At 41.6% G+C, this 22,050-nt stretch overlaps 2 protein-coding genes across 7 annotated transcripts in view; both read left to right on the top strand.

The window, feature by feature from the left end:
* The window catches only part of FAR2 (fatty acyl-CoA reductase 2), a 120,124-nt gene extending 116,445 nt beyond the window's left edge, over window positions 1–3,679 (top strand). For all 3 annotated transcript variants that reach the window (XM_079303790.1, XM_079303789.1, XM_079303791.1), the window contains one exon: window positions 145–3,679. In XM_079303790.1, the coding sequence (XP_079159916.1) occupies window positions 145–307 (163 nt within the window). In that variant the 3' untranslated portion in view covers window positions 308–3,679. The remainder of the gene's footprint in view (window positions 1–144) is intronic.
* Window positions 3,680–12,314: 8,635 nt separating this feature from the next.
* Window positions 12,315–18,372, top strand: LOC306801095 (uncharacterized protein). Of its 4 annotated transcripts, none has more exons than XR_013773973.1 (5): window positions 12,315–12,581; window positions 14,153–14,779; window positions 16,200–16,301; window positions 16,376–17,575; window positions 17,648–18,372. XR_013773973.1 is itself a non-coding variant. In XM_079303811.1 (4 exons), exons 1-4 carry the CDS (start codon window positions 12,506–12,508, stop codon window positions 16,729–16,731), a joined length of 1,161 nt encoding a protein of 386 aa, XP_079159937.1. In that variant the 5' UTR covers window positions 12,315–12,505; the 3' UTR covers window positions 16,732–18,372. The 4 variants fall into 4 exon arrangements, 2 of the variants coding, with proteins under 2 accessions (XP_079159937.1, XP_079159938.1); XR_013773974.1 differs by lacking the exon at window positions 12,315–12,581 and adding an exon at window positions 12,944–13,396; XM_079303811.1 differs by having other exon boundaries at window positions 16,376–18,372.
* Window positions 18,373–22,050: the final 3,678 nt, after the last annotated feature.

Below are 22,050 nucleotides of genomic sequence, written 5' to 3'. Positions count from 1 at the left end.
AGCTTCTCCACTAAAACAGGAATGACAAAAAGCCCAAGGGCCACTTGTAGATAGGCTTTATTCCTGAACTGCCTGTAGGAAATGCAGGGAGCTGGTGAGCTTCTTGTTGTTTGTGTGTTTCCTGATCAGCTGCCTCTTTCCCAGGCTAAGGAACATCCGATACGCGTTCAACACCACCCTCCTCGTGATCATCTGGCGCATCTTCATTGCGAGGTCGCAGATGGCTCGAAACATCTGGTACTTTGTGGTGAGCCTCTGCTACAAGTTCCTGTCCTACTTCAGGGCATCCAGCACCCTTAGGCACTGAAGCTATCCATCAGCAACCAGCCTCTTCCAGAAGGACCTCCATCTCCTCTACTCAGCAACTGTGGGCATCGGGGTCTGAAAGTAGCAGAAAAATCCACTCCCTCCAACAGCAGCTGGCATTTATTGTACACTGTTACATGCTCACCTTTTTAATTTTAACTAATGCTCGCATACATGGTGGTCTTTCTTCCATAAGACCAGGCCAATTTTTAAAGCCATAACTGAAGCTTTAGGAACAGGTCAAGCTGGGACCCCTCATCTAGTGTCTGATGTGCAAGAGTAAGGATTAACCAAAGTCATGGTCTTCCCATGTACTACTCCCTAGGCTATCTTAATCCCATCTTCTTCTCAAAAGAGGCAAATTTAAAGCATGACCTTGGAAGACAAGGATGCCACCAGAGAAGACCCAGCCAAGGAAACTAACCTGTAAGAGGTCTTCCTAAAGCAGCTGCTTCTTCATTCTCATTTACTGAAATGGTACCTTATTGAAAAAACAAGATTGCACCTTCTCAGTTTTTCTAAACTTAGGAGGAGGAATGATCAGTCACATGAGGCCAGTGAACACAAGTAATAGTTGTCATTTCTTGTCTTGTATTGCTGTTGAGGACTGTTGCTTTCAGGCCATACCTGAAGACACACATAGAATTTATGCACCTCTGATAACTCTGCTCACTCACAAGCTGCTTTCTTACAGAGAGGTCTTCTTTTCTTCCTATGGTTAAGGTTTCCGTCTATTAAAAAATTCCTGGTCTTGCATTTATCACATTTGCTTGGAACATTTTTGGGGTCTTGAAAAATGCTGTATTAACTCTTGAGAGTTAAGATAAGGCTTCATAAAAATCGGAAGAAAAATACAGAAACCCATCATTATTTTTGAAGTATAGGTCTTTTTTTTCCCTGCAGGAAGTCTTTCTCCTTGTAGCTCAAAACCAACCTGATACTGGGCTTTCATTACAGCTAAGTCACTTTGCAGTTGATCATTTCCACCAGCAAAGAAAGTGTAAAGACACACATGGAGGAAACATCACTGGGCTTGTTCTGCTGCCACTCCTGTCAGGAGGAATTAAAAAGTCTGAAACTTGTTTTTCTTGAGAAGAGGTTAAATGTTGAATTTAATGATCTTAAAGGTCTTTTCTGACCTAAGCAGCTCTGTGATTCTTTGACTTCTCTGTAAGAACAGTCGTGAAGGTAACACACTTTATCCTGCAGCTTAGAATTTTCAGAACTTGATTTTTCAGCGTTTTAGAATTAAATTGCAATTTAGAAAGGAAGACAAGGACCTTCCCAATGCTCATGGCTGTTGGAGATCCTTGTTTCTTGTAGTGAATTGTAAATTCCTGTGGTGGCATAGGGAGAGAGAGCCTTCTTGAAAGTAGCTGGTGCAATAACAGCAACAAATTTACTGCATTGTCAGATTTTCAGAGTCAAATCTTACACCAAAATATTTTTTATTCAGATAACACTGAACAACCACTTTTAAGATGATCAGTCTTCAATGCAGCACTCAGTTTCTCTAGTCATGTGTCATGCCAGCTGTCTGAAAAAGTAATAATAAACAAAAACACAACAAAATGAAACAGTTACTCTTTTGCGAGCTGAGAAGAGCAGAGAATTTACAAACCTGGCATTTCTCAAAAATTATACTTGGCTTTGGTTTCGGTAGTGAATGTAAGAGCAAATAATGACAGTGTATATCTGAGCACTTCACGCTGGTTCAGAGATATTTCTAAAGGTTCAAGGAATTAATCTTGCCCCGTATGCCCCAGGGGTCTGGTTCCAAGCGATTGCCAAAGGATGCCTGCAGCAGAAGCTGACCAGGAATGTGTCCAGGATGACAGGGCTCTGTGTTTGTCACAAACTGCTTTTGATCTGTGCTTAAATACATCAAGCACTCAGTTTACAAAGATGCAAATTTCTGAAGCTCTTGCCTTGGAAATGTGCTTCCTGTAGTGAAACTGGTTGTTGGGTGTGTGTTTTCCAGCTTCAGGGCATGCTTTGCAAGGTGTCAGCACCTGAGAAACCTGAAGCTGTGAGTTTAGGGGCTGGGGCCAACATTCCCTGCTCAGTGCTGCCACAGCAATATTTTGGTGAAGGTTGTGCCATTGTACTTTGCTGCCTTGCTGGGGCTGAAGGCAGGTTGCTGCAGGGATTGCTCCAGGAAGAGTGCATTCCCTCAGTTACATAATCGGGTCATCAGGCAGCTTGCAGTCCTCATAGGAAAGGCTAAAAAACAAAGCAAACCAAAATTGTAGATCACTTTGAAACAAACTTCCACTCAAACATTAGGAAATAATTTCAACACTTACCTTGAAGTCTTTTTAAGTGCCTGCCTTATGAACAAAGAGAAGCAACAGTAGGGACCATAAGTCTTGGGTTGTGCACGTAACAGACAAAAGCTTGGGTCTCAGAAAAGTCAAAGGTGCAGAGCTGCTACACCAACATCAGTCAGCTCTCCTGAGAGTAGTGTCCCACCTTTTTTTGCCCTTCCCTACTCGTGCCAGGAATTCCTCACAATATGCCTGCAGGCATTCACAGTTGTGTGCACAGGCTGTATTGTCCCCACAAGTCTGAGGTGTATTTTTTGCTCCCCTGAACATATCCAGACCTGGTTTTCTGAGCACACAGAAAGGTGCTGCACTCAGAACAGTGGTGGTGTGACATTTTAAGGCTCATCAGCATTTTGCTGAAGGAAACAGCCACAGAAAAGCTACTCAGCCCCAAAAAAGCAGCAGTTGTTTGGGTTAGGAAAACAGAACTGTTGCAGATGGTAACTGCTCTTCTGGAGACCTTGAACAGCCCACACAGCATTGCCAGCAGCTGGCTCCAGAGCCCTGGCCTTGCCTGAGGTGGATCAAGCTGTTAACTTGTCTTAACACACACGTAACATGCAGGGGAGCTTGAATCTTTAATACATTTTCTTATGGCTTGAGATGTTTCCAGCTGATTGTCTGAAGAACAGACATATTTCAGAAAGCCTTATGCAGGGTCTGATGTGTGGCAGTTGTTGAGTGCCAGTTGTGACTGTCATCACGAGGAGCTGGGCATAAGAACTTGCTCTCACCTCAAGCAGTGGCTGATGTTAAATAGTTTACTTTGTGCTCCTCAGTGGATTTGTTTGTTCTCTGAAGAAACCCAAGCTTTAGGGAAAATATCTGAATGAAAACACTTGAGTATCATTTCACCATCAGCAGTGGGCAGAAGCTTGCAATTCACAAGTATCTTCTTTTAATTAAACAGTGATAACAAAACAAACCAACCAACCACAACAAACCCCTACAATTAATCTGTGTTTTAACTGCCTTTTGAATGACAACCAAAGCTGTTTATCTTCAGCATGTCTGTTACTAAAAAAATTAAATTTCTTACCCCTCCACCCTCCTCTGCTCCTTGTTAAGAAATAGTTTTTCCACAATAGAGGGGGAGGGGTAACTAGACCCACTGATAAATCACAGGTTGTTGGCCCACCTCCTGCAGAAAAGTGTTCTTTTACATTTTCTAAGGAAGCATGAGTGCATCTGCCTGTGTGTACAGCTGCATCTTCCAGCACCAGACAACAGATGTGGTAAAACCAGTGGAGTTCATCCTGAAGTGACAGGCTGTGCTTGTTTGGTGTGCCCTGTTCCACTTCAGTTCATGAGGAAGCAATTAAAACATGCCCTCATTTCCAGTGTAAAGGGAACCACACCTGTAGCTGTTTATTGAGTCATTATCACAAATAAGCAACTAGGAAAAGAGGGAGGGAGCATCCTTTTGTTTGTAAATAAGCTACAGCTTCATGGTTGAAAGCATGCTGTTGCTCTTCCAGCGTTGATGTTCTACCACTGAAAACAAGGATGAACTTTCAGTACAATTTTAGTATAATTGGACCCTTTATTCTAGCACAGAGCAAATAACATTCCCCAGAAGGTAAGTGGTGAACACCCCATTACATGGTGCTAAATATTGGTATGAAAGTGATACAGATTTACTTAAAGAGAATTAAAATCCAAAAAATAAAATGTATTTGGGGAATAATTAAAAATGTACTATCTCACTTTTCACTATTGCTTAAAAGCTAACTATGAATTGTTTTTTCAGATGAACATAAAGCCACTTACAAAAGGTTTCTTGTCCTTACATGATCTTGGCAGACCCTAGTTTGTAGTAAAATATGTACTTTCCCACTGTCCAGAGTTTCTACGGTTCTATCTGCTATTTCTATCCTCTTGTTAGCTGTGAGACAACTTCCTGTTATAAATCTTAATTACAGAGTTTCTAATGTTAAGGTATAACCTTTTGAGCTCTCAAATCAGATAAAATTATCAAACCACAAATTGCGTGAACCTCAGCCATAAAATTGTTGATATGATGTTTATGTTATTTGAAACATTTAATAAAACAAAATATTTTAATGCTATGGTCACTTTGCATTGCTTGGTTTACTAGATGAGGTGGTGATTTAGCAGAGGCTGCTTCTCCAGCACATCTGGCCACATCTGCAGCACAGCTGGTGCTAGAACAGCAGTCCTACCTACAGGAGGGAAACCAAAGTTTTAAAGGCTGCCATGGTGAGGCTTTTAACTGTGATAGTGAAGACTGGGAGGTCCTGCTGTGATGAGTGCCCTGTGGAAACTCACAGAGACAGGTCTGCAGCAAAGGAAAATTGGGAGTAACCCAGACAACTTCCTTGAACAACATCCCATTTGTACCTATTACCCCAAATTCTTAGTTTTTAAGGATAGAGACCTTACTTCATTAAGTCAGTTGTCTGTCAAGCAAGAGTAGATAATGTCTAATAATTATCTATCACTTCCTGGCAATATAGCAGACTTGAATGAGGGGAAAAGACACACCATTATTATGACTTTCCTTGATGAAAATTATTTCCAATCCTGAAATCCAGGACATACTTCAAAGATACCACTTTCATTTTGTTAGCTAATCTTTCCTTGAAATATCACTTTCCATTTTTTATATGTAAATGTGATCTTTATGGAGGAAAAAAAAATCAGTTTTCCATTAAGATGCATCAATGAATTAAAGCCATCAGCAAGAAAGTTCAAATTCTTTCCAAAGAACAGACTTAGAGGTCAACCTGCAGACTTCAATATTTAAAGCTTTTTCTTCTGACATTCTACTAGCACAGTATTATCAAGGCAAATAATCAATTAAATAAATGAGGGAAATTGCATTTTTTAAGGGAAGCAAAAATAGGGGGGTAGGAAAATGATGTAAGACAAGTCTTTAGCTGATACACTGCAGGTCACGCGACAGAATAAGCACCAGCTCTCAAAGGAAGGCATCCCAGCCAATTTCAATTTTCCCCATCTCCCTCAGTGAAACACAACTGGTGTTCATTAAGAACTGAGCCCACAGGTCCATTTCCTAACTCCCATGATCATTTGGCTGTGAAATGTGCTATGGAACAGTGCTAATTTGTATTTCTAGACTCATGCCCTACCTGTGGAAATGGATACCACAGCAAAGAAAGCTGAATTCATTAGCCCAAAGTCCATCCAGAGCCAGGGCCACACACTCTACTTCTCTTGCCTCAGGTGCCCTTATGTTACAAATTCCTGCAGCTGCCTGCACTCCAGAGGTGAATTGCAGTCACTCTCAAAGGTAACTTGCTCCTTCCAGGAAAGCAGCAGATAACACCCAGCCCCAGGTGTAAAAGCCACAGCAAAAGTACACAGCAAAGAAATGCATCTTCTATAAAAGATTAGGCAAAAGAGGATCAAGGCTCTGGAGTTGGCAGTGTGATCCATCTTTTCCCAGTTTTCACTGCAGAGAGCTTTGCAGAGGGCTTTCAAACAGGAATTCCTACCTCAGCTTGTGCCATGACTTCTGTATTTCTGATTCAGTTCTCTCTGCAAGCTCCTCCTCTCCAACTGGGGCTCATAACCACTCCAGAGAATACAAACCCTTGAGAATCAGTGGCTTAACCTGGGAAAAGCTGCTGCAAGAAAATAAACATTAAATTAAATGTATAGAAAATGTATAGAGAGGGCTGGTGAAAATGCCAGCAAACATGTTTGTAGAAGGTTTTAACTGTATTTGGAACAGTAAATAGGCAAGATTTTAGGCACACACAGACTGATGTTTTGTTACTGACAACACAGATCCTTTGCCTTGCCACTGTCATTTGTCACTGATGTGCAAGACACTGAAGAGTCCCCAAAATTCAGGCAAGTACCCCAGTGCCTCTGGAGGTAGGTTTTGAGCAGAAAGTAATAGAGAGTTTCTACCATGGCACAATGTTGCAGAGAGAGGCAGGTGAATTTAAATGCATCTTTCTCTTTTCAGCAGTGAGGAGACTAATGAGGTAAATTGGCTTGAAAAGGCAAGTGAAGCTCAAGTTTGGCACTCTGCCATAAAAGCTGGCAGAGAGGATGTGAGTTTAGGCATCAGATGACAATCCCAGTGGTGAGATCATAAAAGCAACAGTTACATTATTTTATTCATTCTTTAATCTTTGGCATTAAGATGACTTTAATATTTCCAGGAAAAAAACCCAAATTTTTTCCCTAGTCATCTTTTTCATAGTTACTGACAATATAGAACATGAAAGCAAGCAAAGGAATTAGCTAGAATTTAATATGCAATAAATTCCAACTAGGTGTTATTAGTATTTCTTCTAATTAAGATACTGTTCATCCTTAGCATAAAATCTGTCAATGAGCAATACAGAATAGTAAATATACTTTGGTATGTAAAGCAAGAATTTATCTGCTGAGAAGTTTTTTTTTCCAGCTTGCTCTATTACAGCCTTTGGCATTTTATTTGGAAGTGCTGTGTCCTGTGATGAATATGGATTTGAAACATTGACAAGTTTTGCTTATTTCCTTGGAGGTATTTTCCAACATAAATGATCCTGTGATAACTGTGAAACACAAGAATTTTGCCTTATCAGAAGTGAGACAAAATACTGAGAGAAAAGATCCTAGGCAACATCCACTGCCCCAGGGCACAAAAAGCAAGTCAAAATCCTGTTCCTCACTTCTGCTGAAGAAATTGTGAGAACTGGATACCCACCAGAAAGAAAAAGAAAGGATTGCATTTCCAGGAATCAGGTGTCTGCAGTCTCAGAGAACCAGCAGTAAGATCCCAAGGCAGGTAAATCCCTGGAGAACAGCTAGTGAGAAGATGTGCACTTAAGTGTCCTGTAAAAAACTGCTAAAGAATGTACTGTCTCCAACTAGAGAAAGGGAAACAAAAAAAAGGGTTAAGAGAGTAAATTTGACAAGCCACAAATTTCCCTACTGGTCTGAAATTACGAACAGGAATGGCACAGGCAGTGACAAGTAGGTCAGATTATATAAAATAATGTGTTAAAGAAAATAAAGCACAGCCAAGCAACAAAGTAACTGGAGCATAGAACAGTTAAAAAACATTCTAAAATATTACTGACTAAAAGACAACAGGGAAAAGAAAAGATCTGTGTCTTTGCTGGGAAGATTAGCATTATGTAATAAACTCAAGAACAGCATCAAAAGGATAAGAACTCAGAGCAGACAGAGAAGAGGTTACAGAGCACTTGATTTAGATTTTTAATGTCACCTATAGGCTGGAGCAAGCTGAGGTAGGCCATTAGATATCCTGGAGCGCTCAGGAAAGATGGACAAGATTGGAGAAGACAGAGGAAATACAAGAGGACAAGAACTTGGGAACTATTTTTAGTGAGCCTGACTTCAGTACAAGAACAATACTCAGCAGTCACACCAGTTAAAAAGGAAAAGAATAATAGTGTGGAATTTCAAAGGTAAATTATGTCACATCAAATTTTCTCTTACAATAGAGTGAGAGGCATTGTTAAAAGCAGAGGAGTTGGCACACAGTCTGTGCTTTAAAAGGTTTTTATCTCACATGATCATTCTCACAAATAAGCTGAGGCAAGAACACTACAAAATTAATGCAAAACCTGATAGAAAATCACAATGCTTATTTGCAATTCAGTGTTAACCTGGGAAATTATACTATGTGTAACTCCAGATGAGAGGATTCAACAGATTCACTAAGAATTTAAATGCCGGGGTAGAGAGGAGGCTCCTTAAAACCTTGACCTCAAGGTAAGAAGGCTGTGAGGAGTGCAGAGGACAGGGGTACTTAAAATATTCCTGTTAAATTAAAACTCAAGGCTCCTACTTAAGTTAGTGAAAATTATGATTTTCAAGTTAAAAATACTTGCACGAACATCAAATATGGACTTCTCTAATTCGAGATACAGTCTTGAAAGGACTTTATCTAAATTTATATTGCTAGCTTCCCAAACTCAAGAATTTAAAACGATAAAATGTTATAGCAATGTGTTCTAACCGACTCATTAATTATAACAGTCTTTTTTATTACTTACACACTATTTTTGACTGAAGAGCCACTGCTTTATTTAGTGAACTTGAGGGATGAGTAAGAAAACTCTTCACAATCTTATTTTGCACTTCTATTACCTGGTAGTCTTCCAAGCTATCATGCCACACAGTTCAACTCTGCTGGGCCAAGAAAATAATTCATGTTGAAGTTAGTTAATCCAGGCTTCCATTTTTCCCTGCAGGGAAGAACAGACCTTGCTAGAATGTGATTTATTAGGATGCTGCATAAAGGTCTATTGACAATCAATAGCATTTTACGTAATGAGCTCCTTCACATCCGTATCATGGACAATGAAGTCCAGGGAAAATATTCCTGTTTTATTGCAAAATACTATGGATGGGATACCTCTATCCTCCAAAGCACACAACTGCAGAAAGGGAAAGGCTCAAGCAATGAGCAGCACCTGAGACTGCCACAAAACAAGCTCACATCGTTGAATCACAGGATATCCTGAGTTGGAAGGGACCTGCAAGAATCATGGAGTCTAGCTCTTCCCAAACCAGAATTAATCCTGACAAATAGGGGGAAATGCCTGAAAACCAAAAGTTAAACAAAATAATCACCTTAGTTTAGGGCAGCACCAAGGAGTGGCTACTACTGAAAGGACAAGGGACTTAAACCTGTGTCCTTGGCTGATGATATCACTGTCAAAGAGCTGCCCCATGGTCCTGTTGTGTGCATGAACACACAGAAGGAAAGGAGCAGCCTTGATCCCCCAGGGCAGAAAAGGGCTGGCACAGCCAAGGAGGGCTTCTGGAACTGGGAAATGTGGACTGTGAGTCCCTCCACAATCCTTTAACAACTGCACTGAGCCAGAAGGACACAGCTGGAAAGCCAGCACTGGCCCAGAGGTCTGGCTGCCTTAGGAGTTTCTTATCTCTAAAGAGTCCCCAGGATCTGTTAATACACAGATATTTAATGTTCCCTAAATAAATTTAGAGCATCTCTCCTATGAGAAAACATTGAGAGAATTGGGATTGTTCAGTCTGGAGAAGGGAAGGCTTTGGGGTGACCTCATTGTACCCTTCCAGTGCCTGAAGGGAGCCACAGGAAAGATGGAGAGAGACTCTTGGCAAGGGCCTGGAGTGACAGGACAAGGGGCAGTGGCTTCACACTGACAGAGAGCAGGGTTAGATTGGATTTTGGGGAGGAATTGTTCCCTGTGAGGATGCTGAGGCACTGGCACAGGTTTCCCAGAGCAGCTTTGGCTGCTCCATCCATGGAAGTGTTCAAGGCCAGGTTAGATGTGGCTCTGAGCAACCTGGGATAGTGGAAGGTGTCCCTGAAGGTGTCCCTGCCCATGGCAGGGGGATGGAATGAGATGAGATGAGATGAGATGAGATGAGATGAGATGAGATGAGATGAGATGAGATGAGATGAGATGAGATGAGATAGGAGATTTAAGGTCCCTTTACACTCAGGCCATTCTCTATTTCTCTGATGATGTTCAGCCTCTTGGGCTGGGATTGCACCATCTTCAGCACAGAATAGAGAAGGTTTATGGTCCTCTTTGGGGTGCCTAGATCAGTGCCCTGGGATAACTGTACGGTCCAGTACCCCCATTGCCTTTTCAGAGGAGACACCTTTTGGACATTTCCTCCCAAATTTGTCTCAAACCAAGACAAATATTTTAGTACCCAATGTGGACCTTGAGAAAGTGGGAAAAAAAGCCTGTACTAACTGCATTTTGGTTTTACTTACTCTGTATTAGGATAAAGCAGTCAGTAGCCATGCTGCTTGAATTTATGATATATCTCTGGGTAGAGGCACTGATGTTTCTCTGGTCCTTAGGCTTGTTTGAGGTAATAATACTTTTTTGGTCCCTTACCCACAGATAGCTCCAATTTTGTCTCTAACAGGTAGCTTTTACAGTATAGGGGAATGAGTTAGAATTGCTGTTTCTCTGGGTATAATGATAATGATTTATAGGGAATTAACAAAGGTACTGGGGTCTGTTCAAAATATGTATTGCCTGTTGTTTCTCTGTCCTACCCCAGTTCCAGTAGCATGTGTTGGGTGTTTATTAGTAGTAAGTGCACCCAGTTTGTTAGGGGAGGATTAGGGGATGAGGTTTCCCAGCCTTTCATGTCCTTCTCCTTTAAATCTGTTACATCACCTTTTGAGATGGATGCCAAAGGTAACACCTTCCTGGTATTCCTGACAATCAGTGAGGATTTTCTGTAGCCTACAGCATTTCCAGCAATTTATTACATCCCTTTCCAGGTCTGGGTAATGACCCTCTGGAATACAGATCCAGCACCAGGAAAGGCTGTGCCAGCACAAGTTTGATGGATCACTGCAGTAGCTACTCTCCACTGACAATTAGAGTTTGGACAATGGCTTCTCCAAGTTTATTTTGCAGAGGTTCTCAAGACACTTTGATAATGGACACACCTATCAGGTGAGGAGTTCCCATTCTGTTTCACGGACTCACAAAACGAACCAGGTGGGGAAGGACCCCAGGTTTCTGATCCAAACTCTGCTTAAGGCAATATGGAATTTTTACTCAATATGGACTTCAGACAAGATTGCTCAGAACTTTGTCAAGTGAGGTCTTAAAAACTTTGAAGGATGGAGACTTCATTACCTCTCTGGGCATCCCACTGTGCTTTTTTATTGTGCTGTGGAGATTGTATTTTTATTGCATTAGTAGGAATGGCACCTGGGCAGGAACTGATGGGCACAAGTTGCACCTGAAGGTGAGGCAGAACCTCCTCCCTATGTAATCCTGTGAGGTTCTCAGACCTCTGGGCTCTACGAGCACCAACTCTGGAGCTCTTGGCTCCTACTTTGACGGGTTATCTTAAATAAGCAAAGCAGCTAATGGTTAAAAAGGTTATTTATTACAAAGCACATCTTATTACAAAGCACATCAGTCTCAAAAGGCAATAGCAAAAAAGCAATGGCAGAAGTAGCAGCAATGGCAAAAGCAGTAGCAGTAAGCAAATGGCTAAAAACACCAACTCTCCCAATACATACTCCTATATCAGATTTTTCAAACAAGCTAAAACGCAAACTCAGACAACCACTCCTTAACCAATTGGAATTCTAGTCTTTTAGCAAACCAAGTTACGTACAGAACTATGCATACAATCTATCTTGTTCTATCTAAAGAATTAAAGCAATATTCTTACTAAAGCTCAATTTTGTCTAAGTTCTGTCTACAGCTGTGGGCCTGGAGCCTCTTGCTGAAGATATCAGTATGTTTCAACGTTCACTAGAACTCACTCTGCTACTCTGGCATTTGGAACCTTTCACTTACTAACTCACCCCAAAAATTACTGACTTACTTCTACTTAAATGTCTTCTTTACTTGTGAATGGCTTAGTGTATTTCAATCCATCCAAAGGTTTTCAGAGACCCCTGACTCACTGACTCCAACACAATCAAACTGCACGGAGAGGGTGTGGAGTCTCTCTCACCGGGGACATTCCAGAACCATCCGGACACAATCCCTGAGCCAGGTCAGCCCTGTTGGTGCCCAGCGGGGACGGAGCCCCACAGAAGCGCTCCGCATTCCCGGGGTGCCGATGGCGAATCCCAGGCGAGCCCGCGGCTCATGAGGGGAGCGGCCCTGAGCCGGGAGAGGGCGGAGCGGCCCCGGGAGGGAGCAGCGCCCAGTGCCGGGATTAACGCGTGCAGGAAACACGAGGGGAGCCCAGCAGGGTGAGAGAGCCTCGTCGGTGCTTGCCAGGGACACTGATCTTAGGAAGAGGCGCTTCGTATGGCGCTGGTTCCTGGATGAAGCTCGGGGCTCGCCCCTGTGCAGGGCGGCGCTCGGCCCTCCTCTCCTGCTCCCTTTCTGCCTGCTGGGACAGGCTCCACGCTCCTTGGAGAGCCCCCCTCCTACATGGAGCCTGCCATGGAGTCCATACTGTCCCTTTTCCGGAGCCCCGGGAGGAGCGATGCTGCTGCAGGGTGCCCAGGTGAGATGTAAACCCGTGCTGGTTGAATCTCGCAGGGAAGCGTGGTGCCCACACTCCATCCCGGGATGCCAGGCCAAGGCAAAGCTGCAGTGGCCTTCGGGGTTTCTTTCTGCTCCTTTCTCCAGCACTTCTTCTAAAATAAGACAGTACAGTTCCCTTTTTCCAGGGCTTCTCGCAAGTGAGGAGGGTCTAAGGGAGTTAGAGCGTGGGTGGGAATGGAGGGTTCTGTCGCTGCCAGGGCTCTCGGGGAGCCATCAGCCTCTGAGGAACGAGTGCTCCTGCCAGAGGGATTCTTCATCCCGCTTGGGTGTAATTCCTTGATGTAAAACAGAGGACTCCCTCTCTCAGCAAAATCACTGCTATTTAGATGTTGGTAGCCATGTCCAACAGAGCACTTTGCCTTTTCAAGGACACGTTACTTAAAAGTTTTGTTTCTTTGTATCAGACATAGGGCTGAAATTGCTCTGCAGAGTTTTACTTGAATGTAGGGAGCCCGGTTTGGTTTTGTTAGTGGGTTAAATGACCTCTGTTGTGTTAAACGTGTGAGTTCTATTTTAATGCCAGATCAGAGATGCAAATTGTTAAATCCTCTGCTTGAATTAATAGAAAACACCTGAAGTTGCTCCAGAAAATCAACGCTAAGTGTTTATTAGGTGATCCTTACAATTCTGTTAATGCTGAACAGCTGTAAATAAAAGCTTTACCCATGTGGATAAGAGACCTAGAGCTTACTGTGGGGTGTATGATGGTGTATATACTTTTGTGAAATAAGTGGGTTGCATTCTCTAGGAAGGAAGAGGACATGTTTGAATGTGGTGAGTTTCTTCAGAATGAAATCTATTTAGCTTGTCATTGCAAGGAAAGTAAACATTGTGTTAGATCTAACTATGAAAAGAGATCATAATAGTTAATTGGGAATTAGATGGTTTTTATTAATAAAGAGCCCTTTGACTTCTGATGCATAAATATACACTATCCTTACAGTACTTATAATTTTTGTTGTGATAGAGAAAAACCTGGTGTGCTAACCTACAAAAGATATAATTTAACTTTTTTTCAGTAAAAATGAACTAGCACAGGTGAGAAGCAACCTAAGTCTCCCTGCTGGCCTTGCCTAGTGAAGGTTACATGGGCTCTTTTCTACTGAGAGATTCCCCACCCAAATGTCCAGATTTGGAACAGTGTGTTAATGATAATTTAGCAGGCTGGAAAGCTTTTGAGTTAAGTCTGCTGGAGCAAATAGCTCAAAGTAGATATTTGGACTGGTGAGATGCTTTAGCATGTTCCTTTCCTTCCTTCATCCTGGCCATCTTCCTTTGCCATTCTTTGAATGGAAGAAGTACAAGGAAATGGGGAAAGGAAGGAAGAGGAACATTTCTTACCTTTCTCTTATTCCTTTTGCCACTTTTCTCCTCCTTCTTGTCTTAGTCTTTCGAATTTCCATTCCTGTTTGGGTAAAGAGAATCTGGTGTAAACTGAGGGTGGGCCTGAGAACTTGAGATATTTCACAAAGAGCAGTTTCTCTGCTACAGGGAAAGAGGAGTGTTAATTTGAATCTCTTAATCCATCAGGGGACTGCGTTTTGGGTGACAATGAGGAGGAGAAAGGCTACCCTGAAGACCTGAAGCAAGAGGAACTGCCTCAGGCACATGGAGCCCAGAGCCCAGGGAGGGGGGCAGCCTGTGATGATTCCCCTCAGGAAAAAAGAGACTCCAGGAATCTCATCCTTGGTGCTGATGGCCAGAAACTGCACTGTGAGGAGAAACCCTTCAAGTGTCCAGAATGTGGGAAAGGCTTCAAGGGGCACTGCAGGCTCCTGACCCACCTGCAGATCCACATGAGAGAAAAGGTGTTTGTGTGTGCAGAGTGCGGGAAGAGCTTCAGCAGGAAGGCCAACCTGGTGGTTCACCAGAGAGTCCATTCAGGGGAGAAACCCCATAAGTGCAAGGAATGTGAGAGAACCTTCAGCCGTGCCTCGAGCCTCCTTGCTCACCACAAAACCCACCTGAAAAAGAAAAGCTTTTCCTGCACCGTGTGCAGAAAGAACTTCAGTGGGAACACAGCTCTGCTGCAGCACCAGAGAGTCCATGGAGATGAGAAACCCTGTAGGCGTGCAGAGCATGGAAACAGCTTCAGTGTGAGCTCAGACTTCATCAGACACCAACACCTGAGAGAGAGAGCCAGTGAACACACAGCAGGTAACTGAATTAAGTTGTGTTTATTTCAAGTTATACAGAATCTCAGGGGATACATGAAATATTCTAGTCTCTGTTTCTTCCCAAACAATTCTGCCTCTTTGCTCTGGATATGAGTGTTGGGGATTGGTTGATTTGGTTTTGTTACTTTTTTTCCCCATCTCTAATGCATGTATCTCTGCCATCTGAGAAAGCTATTTGAAAAAGCCGAGGTTGAAATTTAGGTGTTACCATAGGGTTGTCTGGCACCTTAGACCTCCCAAAGCTCTCAGATCCCTCTAGTAATAATAATAAATCACTAATTCCTGCTTCATAGTGTTGCCTGATGTCTACCTTAGCTCTTCAGAGGTGCTCAGCCACCAAAATGCCAAGCTTAGGGAGATGCAAGCAATTCTGACTTGCAAAAGGTTGTAAACAGTGCCTTGGTCATCTCTAGCAGCTCATTTTTCTTATATGTAGATATTGAATCCTAGCTTGTTGTTGTCTGCAGTGGGAAGTCTCTGGAATATTCTTAGCACAGTACAGGCTGTCAAAGGGATTGTTTCAAGTTAGGGAGTTTTCTGGATTTTGCAATATTGTGTTCTAGTAATGACCTGAAACTCAGGGATGAAAACTGGCATTGTGGGATGTTTTTCCCTGTTGTTGTACCTTTACATGGGCAGTCCCTTTATCCTTGGTGAAAAATGTTTTAAGTTTTCATCTTGGGTCTTAGCTAGACACCACAGAATTGTTGTGGGTGTTGGCATGGGAAGCAGGTGTTTCCTGTGTGAGGTTTTGTTTGGTTTCTGTGGTTGGTTTGTTTGGAGTTGGTTTTTTTTCCCAGAAGAAACAAACAAAAACCAAGAGCCTTTCACCTTAACAATGGGAAGTTATAATCAAGTTTGTGATAGAATGGCAAAACTGAATTATTGATGTAGGGTTTGAGACCTCTCAGTCTGTAGATGCAGAGAGGTGGCCCAGGAACCCCAGGCATGGAACCTTACACTCCTAAACCTTATTTTTACTTTATGGCTTTTACAAGATGAAAGTTTATAATTCCTGAAGAAAAGTCTCATTTTTGCCCTGTCAATTGGACACTGAGCAGTATCAAATTAGTCTAAACACTATATCCACTTCTAAAGAAAGTGTGCAAATACAAACATATTTTTACTAAATCTCCATTTCCCTTTTCCTTAATAGATCCCTTGCTTCAGCTTTGCTTTCTCCTTTCCCTGTGCCCCCCCCCACCACTCTCCCCCCCAAAAAAAAGAAGAGAAAAAATAAAGCTCTGTATCTAATTTTGGGTTTTGGTTGAGTTTGGACCATTGTATGACTTGAATGAAGTTTGAATTTTAAGATGTAGGTAAGAGGAAGGGTTGTTGCTGAGCCACCATGTTTGGAATGCAAACCTTGCAGCTCTTGACTTAGAGTGTCTTCCTTTTAGATATAAACCAACCTGAATTTATATCTCTGCATCAGAAAGAAGAGCTTCAATGTGGTACACAGGAAAGTGAGGTGGATCACTGGAATCTTGTTTCTGAAGAGTGTAAGTAGAAAAAGACTTCTAAACTGCCTTGTGTTTTTACATAACAGGCATTAACATTCCCTTCTTTTATACAGTGAAGAAAATGAGGGAAAATATGGATATGCTTCTCCTGAATCAGCAAAGTCAGCTGCAGGTGCTTCAGGAAATTCAGAAGCAACTGAATACTCTGCTCCCAGGCAATGCTGTCCTGAATTCCAATGTTTATAGCTTAGGACTCCTGCTAGGACAGCAGATGACTGCTGCAGCATCCATTTCTTGCTCCCTTCTTAATCCCAGCAGTCTCCTGTCCTGTGAAGGTGCCAGTGCCTTATCCCTTTCATCTGCCTCTGGAGCTCTGCCTGCACCTCAGCTCCCAACCTCTCAGGATCCTGTGGCTTCTGCAGCTTGCTCAACATTGTGCTGTGAACGTGTCCAGTGTAAACATGTGTGACTGTTTTGTGTCTCGGGGCAGGTGACCTCTGGGCTGTGCTGTTGCAATTGTTGTACCTGTGAAGGTGCTGACTGTCCACTCAGATGCAGCAGTTCATCAAATCCCTGCCCTGCAGTGATTTTGGCCAGGAATGACCTTTGTCGAGGGGTGCAGTGAAATGCAACGTTCATATACAAGATAATACATCAAACTTCAGTGTATTTTTTACCTGATGTGTCTTTCAGCATGAACTTGGGCCATTGTACCTCTCCTAATGAGTTGAAACTAATGATCAAGTCCTCAGGGATGATTTAAGTATCTCCTGTTAAGTCTGATTTATATAGAGGGAAGCAAGATGCTTATGTGAAGATGTTCAGTTTAACAGCACCCCTATCCCCAGTGTCTGTTTGCAAAAGCTTCCTTCCTTTAGGAAGTCTTTAAATTAGGTGTCCTTGACTTAACTGATTCTCAGGCCAGCAGCACTGCTTAAAATAGGAAAAAAATACTTCCTGCTTTTTGTTAAAAACAACCAACCCCCCCCCCCCCAAAAAAAAAATTCCCAACTGAAAACAGAAACCAAAAAACCCTCAACAAAACCTTTCAGGTCTACCTTGCTTACCAAGAGTTCATAAGGAAAAGCCAAATTGGTTTATAGGGCACTTGTTCTTTTGTTCAAAGGTGAACTCAGTTGAGCCTGAGTTTACTTTGTCATACCCTTTTTGGATTGTTACGTGGTTTTGGCAGTTATGTATTAATTAGAGTTAGGAGTGGGGTAATTAACACTGAGAAGCTCAGGTCCATCATCTGGTGAAAACAGCAAAGGAAATATTTTTTTCTTTTCTTTTTTTTTTTTTCCCCTGTAGGAGTATGATATTTAAGACATTAACATGTCTTAAAATTCTGCCATTCCAACCTCTATCAGGGTTGAAAAGTGCAGAATTTTAAAATATGTGTTGGTCTGGTTTACTTTGTTCCATCAGTGACAGACTTGGGGCAGTCTCGGGACCTTTAAGCTTCAAAAGTGCAGAAAAAGCTTTACCTTTGAACTGGGATAAAGAAACTTTGAGGCTTGTCAAAGCCAAAAAGTCTTTCTCTGAAACTGATGCTGTTCTTGTGCATGGTTGGTTTTGTGGTCTGTAGTTGTGTTTTTTATGTTACCTTGTTAAAAGGATGCACTCCTAGTAGTTAATAAAATAAGGTTAAGATTTTAGATTAGAAGGGGATTTTCTAGATTGTCACATTCTGTCCCAAAACTAAAACTGTGGGGCCAAGTATGTCACTTCTGCTCTGTGACTGCAGACTGTGAAAATCACGCACTCTTTTTCTACTGTGTGGGATTTTGGATTAGTTTTAACTCATCAGGTTATTAATTTATGCCAAATTAGGAGGCCTTGAGGGATGTCCCTTCAATGTGATCTTGTGCTGATATCTCTGAGGTGTAATTTCCATCCAGTGAGCATTTCAGAATCCTGTGCCTCCAGGCTTCAGAGCTTCAGGAAGACTTGCTCCTGTTCCATGGAAACTCAGGGGTACTGTTCATAACTTTTTTTGATGCTTAGTGTCATTATGCATAGAGCAGAATCTCCTCATGAAATCAATGGTTGAAGTTTATTTGGTTTATGGTGTTCATTATTAAAACATTCCACTCCTGTTAGAAATGAATCTTTGGTGAGTTTGTCCTTCCTGAAATTACTTAGAGGTGGCCCCTGGGAGTCAAAGGCCACCCAGAGCTGTTGGTCTTGGCAGCTTTTTTTCTGGGTTTTCCCTTTCTCTGCTCATCACAAATCTGGAGGTGTCCTGGCTGCATTTTCTTCTCCTTGAATATCAGTAATAATAATAACAGAATGGTACAAGTATAAGAAATAATGATCTGAAAAGACAGGAAATTGAAGGCAATTTTTTGAGAAGCAGCTGAAATTCCAGATCTGTAAAACTGGCACTAATGTGACCAATTTTGCTTTTAACCTGTCAGTCTTCAGAAGCATTTTCTTTTTATCAGGGAAAAATAAAATAACTTATGAAGTTGCTACTAAGCTGGCAGCAGGAGAGCTTTTTGAAAAAGTTTGCTGATTAAAGTGCATCTGAAGAAATTATGCAGGTAACTGAGGTGTTTCTATTGTGAGTGGAAGTATCTGCAGGTGTTAGCTGTGTGGAGGTCAGCAGGTAGAATAATAAAGAACTAACATATAACCCCATATTACACCTTAATCACACAATTTATTATGGTAGCCAATGTGAAATATTAATCTTGGATGACATTTAGGAGGTCTTACTGTGGATCCATGAATTTAAAGATTGATATTGCTGGTGGCCCAGCAGTCTTTAAATGCTTTTAGCCATGTTGATCTGGATTGCATCCTAACTTTTTAATCATGTAAAATGAGAATAATTATTTCAGCTAAGTTACATCGTGGTTTTTGTGATGTGGTTGCATATAAGACACTAATTAATTATATTCTAAAAGTTACAGAGGTCTTCAGCCCAATATTTTTAGGGGTGAAAATGATTGTTCATTAGTGGTAATGTGAAAGACACCTCCACTCTGCATCAGTTACCTTTTGGGATTTTCTGGTACTCTGCAGGAAAAAAAAAAATTTCCTCAATCTGCAACTATTGAAAGGAGTTAATCTCAAAAGTGAAATTAAAACACAAATGAGATTAAATGTTGGGATCCAAAGTGATCATTCACCTTTATTATTCTTCATGAAGAAGGAAAGAAAGGGAAAATAGGAAAGTAGAAAATGCCAAGAATAAATAAACATGTTATCATGCTTAACTAGGCTTATGCTGACATGTAAAAACAAAAAATCCAGTGACTATTGCACTTCCAATTCATGCTAACCATTTTCTCTGTCCTGTAAGCCCCTAAAGGCTTTAGCAGGGTAGTAACCCATGATGCATGATCAAACCAGGCTTGTGGTTGCATAGACTAAAATAATTCTCCAGCTTGATCAGTTACTTCTTTTGTCTTAGTTTGTGCCTCTACAGGGAAGATAAGGCACTGTGGATGGTAATGTGACACTCAGTTCCAGATAAATTCAGCACATTCCCAGCTATATTTCCTTTTCAGTTTAGACAGTAGCTGTATATGGGGTATCTTTTGTGGTAATTTGACATGTTTCATCTTCCAAACCCTCATTCAGTTTTAATAAGATGTAGTCACAGAACAAGCACTTAGAGTTGGTATCCCTGCACAACCTACTTGACAGAGTGGATATGTTGTTATTTCTTTATGCAGTCTTGGTTCTAATTCATCATCCCCTTCTCTTGTTAATCTCTCTGAAAAATTGAGCCAAATCATAAAACTTGAAACAACAGCAAGGGGAGGAGCTGTGAATTTGCCCTTCACTTACAAAGAGCTTAAACAGAGAACAGAGACGAGGCTGTGATGCAACTTGTCTTCCTTGAAGAAGATCCTGTGGCAGGATCTAGATGATCTTTGAGGTCCCTTCCAACCCAGGCCAACATGGTTGCTTTTCCATCTCAGCAGAGCTATTTGGAATGTGCAGGTGGCCCAAGATCTCAATGGTCACCAGAGGATGACAAATTCATCAGCTTGAGTATTACATAGAGTTCTTCCCTTAACAAGCAGGAGTTAAGGCCAAAATAACTTTTTTCCTCTCAAAATCAGTAGTTCAGTCTAATTTTAGCAGCAATATGTGAAAAACCCAGTAGGTGGGGATCTACAACTGTTTGATTTATGCCACAGTAGCAGCTTAGGGACCTTGAGCTGGGCAGAGGCAGCTGTACTTAGATATTGCACAAATTCAAAGTGAAACTGTTTCCTGTCACAACTTCCAGTCTAGAGCAGCGTTAATGCAATTCCCTCAAATGGGAAGCACTTTTATAGAGAATAAATTCTAGTGTAATTTATTGCATGGTTTTTGCCTTTTTGTAATTGAATATGGCCCAAATTTCAGCTTTCCAAAATCTCCAGAACAAAAAGGCCACCACATTCCCAAGGAAACTAAGGAATTGCTCAAAGCATGGTTACACTCAGTAGGGCTGTTGGAATGAATGCTTCCTGGAAACACTTGAAAAATTGTGATGAACAAACAATTGGAAAAGCATCAAAGGGGCCTAAGACTAGAATTAAAGCTGGATTTACTATGTTTATTTTTACTCCATACATTTTGGTTTGGGTAGTATATTGTAGATGTATTTTGCACTTTAGTAGGTTCCCTGGTTTTGACAATTTTCTTGTTTTTCAAGAAAGGATAATGAAGTGAATTTTTCAGAGGCAGAGGATTTAATTGTCTGTGATTGTAGACCATCTTTACAGGAATGGAGAATCTATCATGGGAAGCAGAGACTCAGGAAAAGGCTTCAAAAGCCATGGTGAGTATCAGCACAGCATAAGCTCCTGTGGTGATGCTGGGATGCCCAGAGGAGCAAAAGCCAGGGAATACTGCACAAATCCAAAGAGGCTCAAAATATTCACCCTTTATTTGTCACTCAGGAAAATTTGTACAGCAGAGACAGGTTAGCTTCTAGGTTTGAAGAAAGAACCAAACCCAAGAAGTTCCTTGGCAAGAAAAGCAAGAAATCAAACTATCACAGGCATCCTCTGTACCAACCCTCCCTTGGAAAGCCCCATGTCACTTAACGTGCTAGCATCCCGCTAAATTCTATGGAAATCTTCATAAATACTGTGGATGAATGGTACAGCTGACATATGAATTAAATCCACACACAGAGGCTTTAAGTCAAATAGCACTTAGTTAGCTTAAATAAGAGACACAATCATAAATAGCCCTTGCCCAACAAGTCTAGTCAATAAAGTTTGATTTAGCAGTAATTGAGTAACAGCAATTAGCAGGTAACTTGGGCTTAGGGACTAATTACACTTAAAAGCAGAGATTTTCCATTTTAAATTGAAGCCATTTAAATGGTGTCAGAGGTATGAAAGAGTAACAATTTCATCTTTAACCTGTGTAGGAACAATTAGGTTGAAAGGACTGATATAATATATTCCAAATCTGCCAACACCTGGGTACTGGAGGAAACTGCATTGCACTCAAATTCAGGCAGACATCCCTTGCAGTCTTTCCAGGTCTGGCTGGCAGAATAAAACCCACTGAAACCATGGGATAAATCCAAAATGTCCCACCTGAAAAGCCAGAGGGTTCTTAAAACATTGGCAAATTCTGAAAACACAGGTAATATTTACCCTGTACTGTACCTGGAGTCTGTATGAAAGATGGAGAAGAAACTATTTCTTTTGAAAGGCCACAATAAGATCTCCCCAGAGCTTTCTCTTTTTTTCTGGGGATGCAATTAAGAAATGGGAGGGAGGAATCAGAGACAATTGTGATACAAAGAGCTGCCAGGGAATGTCAG

Source organism: Erithacus rubecula, assembly GCF_903797595.1.
Source record: "Erithacus rubecula genome assembly, chromosome: 4".
Classification (NCBI taxonomy): domain Eukaryota; kingdom Metazoa; phylum Chordata; class Aves; order Passeriformes; family Muscicapidae; genus Erithacus; species Erithacus rubecula.
This window is presented reverse-complemented; position numbering and strand designations above follow the sequence as displayed.